We start from the raw sequence: 11435 nt of genomic DNA on the forward strand, positions 1-11435 counted from the left end.
AATCATTTCGGTCAATTTTGACCAACAATCATTGACTTAGATATTGACTTTTTTACTTGATATGGACGATGCTAACGTGTTTGCAATTTTTTTTAATATTTTGATTTTTTAAAATTTTCCTTTTCTTTTCTTTATTCCCACTCCCTTGCTAATGACCTTTGTTGGCCGTTGCCAAGGCTCGATGACCAGCAGAGAGAATTAGGGAAAAATAAAAAATAAAAAAAAAAAAAAAAAGGAAAAAAAAAGAATATTCATAATATTTTTAAAAATTACAAAAATCATCCACGTCAACGATTGGTGGCTAAATTGGAGAAAGACTACATTAGCAAATTGTCAAAACTTTTATGACTATATTGACCAAATTTAAAAGTTTAGGGCTAAAATAATATCCGTGTAATAGATTTATGATTTTTTTGGTAATTATCTTATTGTTCATTCTTACTTCCCTTCTATGATGGTTGTGCAATCAGACTCGTTCTACTCACAAATTGGACCGGACCAGATTGCCTTGAAAATTGGTTGGATTCTAAGTTCCCGATTCCAAATTTTTGAAATCGGTGGAAACCGGTCTACGAATCCTAGTATAAGTGAAGCACCACCCAGGAATCGGATTGACCAAACTAAAATAAATCTAAAAACCTAGTTTTTTTTTCTTGATATCCTTTTGCCTGTCTCTCTATTTTCTTTGTTCTCTCTAACTTCAGTCAAACATTTCACAACTCTCTTTCTTTCTTGCTCGTGATTCACTCTCCTCCTCGCTCGTGTGTTACTTCCCCTCATTCGTTCAAACTTCACAACCCTCACTCGTTCCCGACTCACCTTCGCTCACTTTCCCTCATTCATCTTTTATTTTGAACCGTTTTGTTACTCATATAATTTTGCTATAAAAATTGAAATAAAAAAAAGGAAACAAAAGAAAAATAGGATTTCAGGTAGTCTTTAGAACCAAACTGGAAAAACATGGTAGGTTTTGGAGCAAATATGATAGATTCTAGATTTTAAAAGTTTGAAATCAATTCTAATAAGATAGGTTCTCGAACGTACCAATTCTGAAATTGACCATCCCTATCTTCTATTGGATTAATCTATCATGTGGTTGGAAAATAGTAACACGTCCTACTTATTAACATGTATCGGTTGAGCGTTTTTTTATTATTTTCTGAGCATTTTTCGTTGGAGCATAAGCATCGAATACATCGACAATGGACCAAGGGTGAGGTTCATTTACATGAATGGTAGGGTTCTTTAACTATGTCATTGTTGCTCATTTTCAACATTATTTACATATATTTGTATATATCTATGTGGTTCCCTTTTTAATGTCATCTTCTCTAGTATTTCTAAATTAATTTCTAAACTACTTAGCCTTTTTCCGTTACTGTTTCATTCAAATAATTATTGAACCAATGCTTTGTTTATTTTTCTTTTAGATATATATAATTTAAAAGGAAAATTAATCCGTGCGTAGCAGTAGAATATAACTATGCCCTTAATAACCGAAAATGACCTTATGGGGCCGGTCCCACTTGAATAAGTCAAATTGCAATCAAATTTCAAGTGCTTAACTTAGAGGATAAATCATGTCTATCTAAATCACATAAACATAAATTGTCCATATCGCTAAACAATAATGATCTTATAATAAGGATGCTATGTTCTAGTTCAGATAGCGGATATCTAGTTTTTTACTATAAAATTGGCTATGACAATTTATACCACCAACTTAGATTTCTAATATAGACCGACAGGTATGGAAAAGATCCATTTCTTATTCTCGTGACCTCACTAGCTATGTGAATTTATCCATGGACCGACGCAATGCATGACCTATTTATTCAATACAAACCAATTTTCTTTTGTGACAAGTCCTTTTTCAAATGATATGAGAAAGCGATCCATCCAATGTCTAGTCTTTGAGGATAATAAAATGTTAAGCTATAAAAGCTAAGTAAATACAGGGACAAAATCAAAAGATTGATTGAATCGGTGATTACGAGAGCATACAAGATGTGAAAGCAACCCCGATGAGTTTACTCATAACCCATGTAGGCACATGAACAGATAGCTGTCCTTTATGGGTCGTTGGACCACCGAAAATGAGGGAGTATAATTAAGAAAAACTTAAGTTAGTCATCGATGTTTCCTACTAAATTAGAAAGGAAGATGTTAACCATGTAGCTATAGATTGTTTGTCGTCGCATCTACGTTCTTAAGCATGGCTTGAGAACAGAAGATTCCACTATGAGAGAAATCCGATTAGTGTAGCATTGTAAACTCGGGGCTCAATTTGCAGTAGAAAACTTTGATCGATCATGTTTTGATTGGGCGAAGATATATTGCTGATCAACCCTTGTTTGTTCTGGATAGAATTTGAGTTTTGGTCCAACCTAATACATGTTAACCAGTCTCATGAGATTGGGGGATAATGGCCAAACCCGAAAAAGGGAAAAAAAAAGAACACATTTATTCGAGGATAGAAATATCCTCGCTACCCAGAAAGCTCTACATACTTTTCTTGGAGGGTAAAAAATATCCACCATTAAATCTTCCAGCTATGCGAGCTGATGTGCATAAAACATGGCTAACACTCCTGACGTGTAAAAAAGACACGCCATCACAAGGCCAAAAGATGTAAAGCGTGGTCGTTTATGATTTTTTCTGAATTTAGACTAGTCCATTTCAAGAGAAAAGAGAAAGGAAGGATTCCAACCATTTGTATGTTTTGTTTGGGGTCTTATGCCTCTCTTACCCTAAAAGTTAGCCTAAACGCCTACACAATCTCCCCCTCATACATTCAAGCCACAACAACCTGTGTGACTGATTTGTATCTCACCTCACACGTTCGAGCAGTAATAAGTCGTATGACTGTTGGGTTCAGATTTGTTAGTAACTTAGATTTGGTATTAACGTTGGGTGATCTTAAGTCTCTTTTATCCCAAAAACTAGTTTGAAAAGTGAGACTTTCCCTTACATATATAATTCAACTGCCAATTCTTTCCATAATCGATATAAGATAGCCCAACATGTTTCACTTTTCAATCCGTTATGACCTTTTATGCTTGATGGTAAGGAGTTTGAGTCAAGCAAATTTACCATAGTATTTTGTCTTTCGGATGTATTTTCATGCTTTTTTTTTTTTTTTTTTTTTTGTCGGGAGAAAAACTCTCAGCATTAAGATCTATGATATTCACACTACATGTCAATAATTCCAGCCATTCATTTTCAACATGGATTATATCCGCTGAGTCGATCGCTTTGAATTTTTATGCTTTTTTATTTTGTTTCTTCAACCTTCCTCCTCCGAGCGATATAAATTGGTAACCAGGTTCCATTGCAAATCATCCTAAACCATTCGAATGCTCCTCTGCTCCACAAACCACAAAATTTCCCATGGCCGTTGACTCCGGTGACTACGTCTTCTTGCTCTTCATCTTCCTCTCCTCCACTCTCATCTTCTTCATCTTCTCATCCAAGAAAAAGCCCGCGCGAAGCCCGCCGAGCCCACTCGCCCTCCCCATCCTCGGCCACTTCCACCTCCTCAGTTCCGCCCTACCAAAGTCCCTTGAGGCCCTAGCCCGCCGCTATGGCCCCTAATGCAAATCAGCATCGGCTCATCCCGCTTCCTCGTCGCCTCCGACACCTCGACTGCACAGCAGATACTGAGGGACCATGATGTCGAGTTTGCCTCCAAGTTTGCCTTTGGACCTTCCCACCACAACATCTTCAAGGGGGCCGAGTTCGTGAACGCACCCTATGGCACGTACTGGAAGTTCATGAAGCGGCTGTGCATGACCAAGCTCTTCGCCGGTCCGCAGCTCAACCGGTTCTCTCACATACGTGAGGATGAGATTATGAAGCTCTTGAGATCCTTATGGAAGTGCCACCAGCTCGGTGAGCCATGTGACCTGCGTACGAAGCTGACCGTGCTGACGAACAACATGCAGTGTCGGATGGCAATGAGCAAGAGATGTTCAAGGAGCGACGATCAAGCACATGAGATTAGAGAAATCATCAGCAATATGATGGCCTGTGGTGGGAGGCTGAGCTTCGCAGAGGTACATGGGCCATTGAAGCACATCGACCTGTTTGGGAATGGGAAGAGGCTGAGGACAGCGCTGAGGAGGTTCGACGTGTTGATCGAGCAGATAATTAAGGAGTACGAGGATGACCGTGGGGAGAGTGAAGAGGAAGATGTGATGGACATCTTGTTGGAGACGTATAGAGACCCTAATGCTGAGATCAGGTTGACCAGAGATCAGATCAAGCACTTCTTCCTGGTAAGTTGATCGACATACTCTCTTACTCATTTAATCAAACTGCATATTATCCTACATTTGGTGTGATAACCAGTGTCTTTTGTCTCGGCAAAAGGATCTTCTGATAGCGGGCGTCGATACCACATCAGCATCGATGCAATGGGCCATAATCGAGCTACTGAAACACCCGCACACGCTCAGGAAGCTCAGGAGGAGATCGACACGGCAGTAGGGTCGACCCGGCTTGTCAATGAATCGGACGTCCCGAACCTGCCTTACCTACAGGCCGTCGTGAAGGAAACGCTGAGGCTACACAATCCAGGGCCCATGCTCCGTCGCAAATGCAACAGTGATTGCGAGATCAACGGCTACGACATAAAGGCTGGGACCAACATCTTGGTAAACGCCTATGCCATCATGCACGACCCGGGCACGTGGGAAGATCCGGACGAGTTCGTCCCGGAGAGGTTCATGGCGGGTGATCGAGACGATCATCATATGGAGCTGAAGGGCCAGGATTTTCATTTCCTTCCGTTTGGTAGCGGGAGGAGGGCGTGCATCGGCGCGGCTCATGCCACGATAGTGATGCACACGACGATTGGAGGCTGATTCAGTGCTTTGATCTGAAAGGAGCGGAGAAGGTGGATATCAAACTGGCGACGGGATATTCCGGTGCGATGGCGAACCCGCTCGTGTGTTATCCGATCGGACGTTTGAACCCGACCATCTTGCATGTGAAATAGAACAACAACGGACCAGGGATAGTAGTATGTCTACATCTGCATATCTCCATGTAATGCGAGGATAAATAAGGGTTTGTTTATATGTAACGTTGTTCCTGGAGTGTGAAACAGTTCCATCTTAAGCAATGTGGTCTCTTTCCTTCAATCTTGTATATTTTATAGCATTCATATTTTCTAATTTTCTAAATTTTTTCAATTTTTTCTTTTCTTGTAATTTTTTTTTTTCCATTTTCTCTCCACCGGCCACTTGGGGCCTCGACAATGGGCGGTAGAGGTCGCGGCCCCCTCAGTTAGATTTGGTGAGGGCATCACGATTCACAACCCTAGCTGGTCCTCACTTGTGGTCGATGACCTTTGCCAGCCATCGCCGAGGCTTGGCAATCGACGGAGAGGAATTGGGAAAAAATAAAAATGAAAAATTGAAAACAAAATTAGAAATTTTTAAAAAATTGACCAAGTCATCAGTGGTATTAGCAATTGTTGGCTAAAATTAGCTAGAAAAACTATATGGGCAAATCGTCTAATATCTATGAGTAATTAGTTAAATTGAAAATTCTAAGACTAATTTGTATATGTCAATAAAATTTATGATGTTTTTAATAATTATCCTGTCGTTCATTCTTACTTCCCTTCTATTGTATTTATCTATCATACGGTGGGAAATGCATCCTCCTTGTTAAAATGTATCGGTTGGGTACATTTTATTATTTTCTTATCATTTTTCTTTGGAGCATGAGCATCGAATACATGAAAAATGGACCAAGGCGAGGTTCATTTACATGAATGGCAGGATTCTTCATCTATGTCATTGTCGCTTATTTTCAACATTATTTACGTATAATTATATATATCCCTGTGGTTCCCTTTCTTTTTTTTTTTTTTTTTTTATCATCGTCTCTAGTATTTCTAAATTAATTTCTAAACCCCAATTAACCTTTTTCTGTTACTGTTTCATTCGAATAATTATTAAATCAATCCTTTGTTTATTTTTCCTTTAGATATATAATTTAAATGGAAAAATTAATTCGTCCTTTAGCAGGTAGAATATAACTATGCCCTCAATAACCGAAAATGACCTCATGGGGCCGGTCCCACTTAAATAAGTCAAATTGCAATCAAATTTCAAGTGCTCAGCTTAGAGGATAAATCATGTCTGTCTAAATTACATAAATATAATTTGTCCATATAGCGAAACAGTAATGATCTTATAATAATGATGCTATGGTCCAGATCAGCTACCAGATATCTAGTTTTTTACTATAATCATTGGCTATGACAATTTAAACTACTAACTCAATTTCTAATATAGATCGAAAGCTATGGAAAAGACCCATCTTGTTTTTTTTTTTTTTGTGTGATCTCACTAGCTACGTGAATGTATCTGTGCACCAACGCACTGCATGATCTATTTATTCAATACAAAACGAATTTTTTGACAAGTCCTTTTCAATCGATATGAAAGCGACCCATCAAATGTCTAGGTTCCGAGGATGATGACCCGTTGAGCTACGAAAGCTAAGTAAATACCGGGACATAATAGAAAATTTGATCGAATCACTGATATCGACAACATAAAGGATTGTGAAAGCAACCCCGATTAGTTCACTTATAACCCATGCAGGCACGTGAACCGATGGCCATCCTTTTTGACTCGTTGGACCACCGAAAATTAGGAAGTATAGTTAGGAAAAGAAAATCTCAAGTTGCTCATCAATTTTTCGTATTGAATTAGACAAGGAAGATGTCAACCATCTAGCTATAGGATGTTTGTCGTCGCGTCTACGTTCTTAAGCATGTCTTAGGAACAGAAGATTCCACTGTGATAAAAATGCGATTAGTGTAACATTATAAACCCGGGGCTTAACTTGCAGTAGAAAACTTTCATAGATCATGTTTTATATAGGCGAAGATATATTTCTGATTGACCCTTGTTAGTTCCAGATCGAATTTGATTTTGATCCAACCGGATACGTGTCAACCAGTTTTTATGAGATGGGGGAGTAACGGCCAAACCCCAAAAGCAAAAAAAAAAAAAAAAAAAAAAAAAAAAAAAGAAACACACGCGCACACATTCATTCGAGGATTTTCGATAGGAATATCCTTACTTTATAAATGACCCAAAAATAATGACAAATTTTTCTTTGAAGTTAAAAAATATCCAATGTTGAATCTTCTATCCACCCGAATTGATATGGGACGTAGCATGACTAACACTCCCATTGGATACAAAAGACATGCCATCAGAAGGCCAAAAGATGTAAAACGTCGTCGTTTCTAATTCTTTTGAATTTAGACTAGTCCGTTTCGCATTTCAAGAGGAAAGGGAAAGGAAGAATCCAATAGTTTGTGATTTTATACCTTATGTTTCACTTCAATCCGTTATGATTTTCACGCTTGACGTTGGGAGTTCGAGTCAAGCAAATTCACGGTAGTATTTTTGTCTTTTGGGTAAAAGTTTGTCAATTTTTATGGGCGATTTGAAAGATTATGGTGATTTTTGTCCTACGAAAAGTTTAGATATTTTTCTGGGATATGGCAAGGCATAACTGGCTAGCAATGTTTTCCGGTAACTTCTTGATCGTGATGAGGGTATCGAAGTACGTGCTAATCGCGCTCTTGAATTAAAAAAAGAAAATGTCGTTTTCTGATGCTTCAGTTCGTTAACTATGGGTCGAGTGAACTAAGTACATCTTTTGGCCATCAAAGTTGGAACAAGGCGCCTTATCCAGCTTTGCCCACGGGATCCAACTTTTACTTTTATTTTGGAGACAGAGGACGTCAAAGTCAGCATATTTCAATATATTTAGGGCGTGCATGGAAACACTCCAAAAAGTGTTTAAGGCACACTACATACGGAAAGTGTTAAAAAGAGGAACAAAAGGAAACGCCGCGTTTGGTTGCGTTTATGTTCTTTTTTTTTTTTGTTTCTGGAATCGAAATAAGAACAGAAAAAAGAAACAACAATTTGTTGTTTCTTGTTCCAAAAACAAAAATGAAGAAACATTTCCGTTAGCTTCTTCTTCTTCTTCTCTTCTTATTTTCTTCTTTTTTTTTCTTCTTTTCTCTTTCGCCAGTCGCCGGCCTCGGCCATGGCGGCGATCGGCCGGCGTCGAGGCTTGGCTCGCCGGATCTCGCGGGCTCGAGCTCGCCCGACCATGGCGAGGCTCGGGCTCGCCGGGCCCGGCGACGCTCGGCCTCGCCGGATGGGCGGCCGAGCCTCGCCAACCACGGCGAGGCTCGGCCTCGGCGAGGGGCGAGCCTCGCCGTGGCTGGGCGAGCTCGGCCTCGCCGAGGCCGCGAGCCTCGCCGTGTGGGCGAGGCTGCCGCCCACATCGGCCGGTGCCCGGGAGGCCGGTGACCGGCCGAAAAATAAAAATAAAAAAGAAAGGAAAAAATGAAAAATAAAATAAAAATGTTTAAAAAATTAAAAGAAACAAAAAATAATAAAATTTACCAAACGTGTTTCTGTTCATTTTTATTCCCGGATCAAACGTTACCAAACGCGTTCTTTTGTTCAAAAATTGTTCTAGCAAACACTTTTTTTTTGTTCCCGGAGAAAAAAAAGAATGAAAACGCGTTACCATTCGCACCCTTAGAGATCCAAGACATTCACACTCCATGTCAATAATTCCAACCATTTTCACCTTCAACATGGATTATGTATATCCATCGAGTCGATCGCTTTGATTTCTTATGCTCTTTTACTTTGTTTCTTCGACCCAGCTCCTCCAAGCGATATAAATAGCTAACCAAGTTCCTTTGCATATCCTCCTAAACCATTCACTCCTCAAACCACAAAATTTCCCATGGCCGTCGACGTGGGTGACTCCATCTTCTTGCTCTTCATCTTCCTATTCTCCACTCTCATCTTCTTCATCTTCCATTTGTCCAAGAAGAAGCCCGCGCGTAGCCCGCGGAGCCCACTGGCCCTCCCCATCCTCGGCCACTTCCACCTTCTCAGCTCCGCCCTGCCAAAGTCCCTCGAGGCCCTAGCCCGGCGCTACGGCCCCCTCATGCAAATCAGCATCGGCTCGTCCCGCTTCCTTGTCGCCTCTGATGCCGACACTGCACAGCAGATCTTGAGGGCCAATGATGTCGAGTTCGCCTCCAAGTTCGTCTTCGCGCCCTCCCACCACAACATCTTCAAGGAGGCCGAGTTCGTGAACGCGCCCTACGGCACGTACTGGAAGTTCATGAAGCGGCTGTGCATGACCAAGCTCTTTGCGGGCCCGCAGCTCGACCGGTTCTACCACATACGTGAGGATGAGACGATGAAGGTCTTGAGGTCCTTATGGAAGTGCCACCAGCTTGGCGAGCCCTGCGACCTGAGCACGAAGCTGACCGCACTGACAAACAATATGCTGTGTCGGATGGCAATGAGCAAGAGATGTTCGAAGAGCGATGATCAAGCGCATGAGATTAGAGAGATGGTGAGGATACGATGATGTGTGGCGCGAGGCTAAGCTTCGCGGAGGTGCATGGGCCGTTGAAGCACGTTGACCTGTTCGGGAACGGGAAGAGGCTGAGGACAGCGCTGAGGAGGTTCGATGCGCTGATCGAGCAGATAATCAAGGAGTACGAGGATGACTGCGGGGAGGCGAGTGAAGAGAAAGATGTGATGGACATCTTGCTAGAGACGTATAGAGATCCAAATGCTGAGATCAGGTTGACCAGAGATCAGATCAAGCATTTCTTCCTAGTAAGTTGGTCGACACATTCTTATTCATTTAATCAAACTAGATATATCCTGCATTCTGTGTAATAACCAGTAACTTTTGTCTGGGCAAAAGGATCTTCTGATAGCCGGCGTGGATACCACGTCGGCATCGATGCAGTGGGCCATAATCGAGCTGTTGAAACACCCTCACAAGCTCAAGAAGCTGAGGAGGAGATTGACACGGCGGTAGGGTCGACCCGGCTTGTCAACGAATCAGACGTTGCGAACCTGCCTTACCTACAGGCCGTCGTGAAGAAACGCTGAGGCTGCACACTCCGGGGCCCTTGCTCCGCCGCAAATGCAACAGCGACTGCGAGATCAACGGCTACGACATAAAGGCCGGCACCAACATCTTGATAAATGCCTACGCCATCATGCACGACCCGGCACGTGGAAAGATCCGGATGAGTTCATCCCCGAGAGGTTCATGGCGGGCGACGGAGATAATCACCATATGGAGCTGAAGGGCCAGGATTTTCATTTCCTTCCGTTTGGTAGCGGGAGGAGGGCGTGCATCGGAGTGGCTCATGCCGCGATAGTGATGCACACGGCGATTGGAGGGCTGATTCAGTGCTTTGATTTGAAAGGAGCGGAGAAAGTGGATATCAAACTGGTGACGGGATATTCCGGTGCGATTGCGAACCCGCTCGTGTGTTATCCGATCGGACGGTTGAACCCGACCGTCTTGCATGTGAAGTAGAACAATGGACTGAGGATTAATATGTCTACATCTGCATGCCTCTTTGTACTGCGAAGATAAATAAGGGTTTGTCCATGTAATGTTGTTCCTGGAGTGTGAAAGAGTTTCATCTTAAGCAATGTGGTTTATTTCCTTTAATCTTGTAAATTTTATATTATGTTATTCCCGAGTGTAAAACAGTTTCATCTCAAGCAATGTGGTTTATTTCCTTCAATCTGGTAAATTTTTATAGCATTCATATTTTTCTAACTTGGGTCTAGTTAATGCCTCACTTCTACTTGGCACATGTCGTTTATGAAGCCCCTTTCCTTCGAGAAAACATGATCGTATGATCTTTTAGAGTAATTATAAAATACATCCTTGGTGACAGAGAAATTTTTATCCAAACGCCCAAATCTAAGGTTGATAAGACAGTTTATGTAAGTTTCTTTCGAGTGGCGGTATATGCTTGAAAATTTCCAATAATTTTTTATACAATATTGATGTGCATATAGGGTATAGCCTATCTTAATTCAAAACTTGAGGTCTATTAATAATCTTCAACATGGAGTCTAGCATGAGAGTCTTAAGAAAAGAAAGAAAAGAGTCTATAAAGCGTTACTTTTCATCAATATCTTGTAGAGGTGAAAATAGAGATATTATCACCTAAAGATAAAAGATAATAAACTGATTCACATGGAAATATAATAATAAATAAAAAAATCTCTAAATAATCAATTTGTGGATACTCTGCTTAATATAGTTATAGGGGAACTTAAAGATAAAAGACAATAAATTGATTTACATGGGAATAGAATAAAAAACAAATCAGAAAAGATCTCCAAATAATCAATTCGTGGATATGCTTGATATGTTACATTTATGTTGATTTGTAAAAGATTCTACGATGCAGCCATTCGATTTTTTGCTTTAGATTTGTTACTTTAATAAGTCTAACTATTTGTTAAGGTGTGAATACTGAATAGGATGATATGTTATAACGAGCGTACACAACATTTTCTCTTTTCTCTATGCAGTTG

At 40.8% G+C, this 11435-nt stretch overlaps 2 protein-coding genes across 2 annotated transcripts; both read left to right on the forward strand.

Moving 5' to 3' along the window:
* Positions 1–3593: 3593 nt before the first annotated feature.
* LOC120286965 (3,9-dihydroxypterocarpan 6A-monooxygenase-like) lies at positions 3594–4488 on the forward strand. Its single transcript, XM_039299580.1, has 2 exons — positions 3594–4277; positions 4372–4488. The coding sequence occupies exons 1-2, from the start codon at positions 3594–3596 to the stop codon at positions 4486–4488; spliced, it is 801 nt and encodes a 266-aa protein (XP_039155514.1).
* Positions 4489–8805: 4317 nt separating this feature from the next.
* Positions 8806–9906, forward strand: LOC120286973 (3,9-dihydroxypterocarpan 6A-monooxygenase-like). The gene is made up of 3 exons (XM_039299586.1): positions 8806–9276; positions 9423–9698; positions 9790–9906. The coding sequence occupies exons 1-3, from the start codon at positions 8806–8808 to the stop codon at positions 9904–9906; spliced, it is 864 nt and encodes a 287-aa protein (XP_039155520.1).
* The last annotated feature ends 1529 nt before the right edge of the window (positions 9907–11435 follow it).

This window comes from Eucalyptus grandis, chromosome 1, assembly GCF_016545825.1.
Source record: "Eucalyptus grandis isolate ANBG69807.140 chromosome 1, ASM1654582v1, whole genome shotgun sequence".
Lineage (NCBI taxonomy): Eukaryota > Viridiplantae > Streptophyta > Magnoliopsida > Myrtales > Myrtaceae > Eucalyptus > Eucalyptus grandis.

Coding starts and splice junctions, on each gene's coding strand:
- LOC120286965 (XM_039299580.1), top strand. CDS start 3,594: ATGCAAATCAGCATCGGCTCATCCCGCTTCCTCGTCGCCTCCGACACC. Junction 4,278..4,371: donor AGATCAAGCACTTCTTCCTG/GTAAGTTGATCG, acceptor TCTCGGCAAAAG/GATCTTCTGATAGCGGGCGT.
- LOC120286973 (XM_039299586.1), top strand. CDS start 8,806: ATGGCCGTCGACGTGGGTGACTCCATCTTCTTGCTCTTCATCTTCCTA. Junction 9,277..9,422: donor GTGAGGATGAGACGATGAAG/GTCTTGAGGTCC, acceptor GCATGAGATTAG/AGAGATGGTGAGGATACGAT. Junction 9,699..9,789: donor AGATCAAGCATTTCTTCCTA/GTAAGTTGGTCG, acceptor TCTGGGCAAAAG/GATCTTCTGATAGCCGGCGT.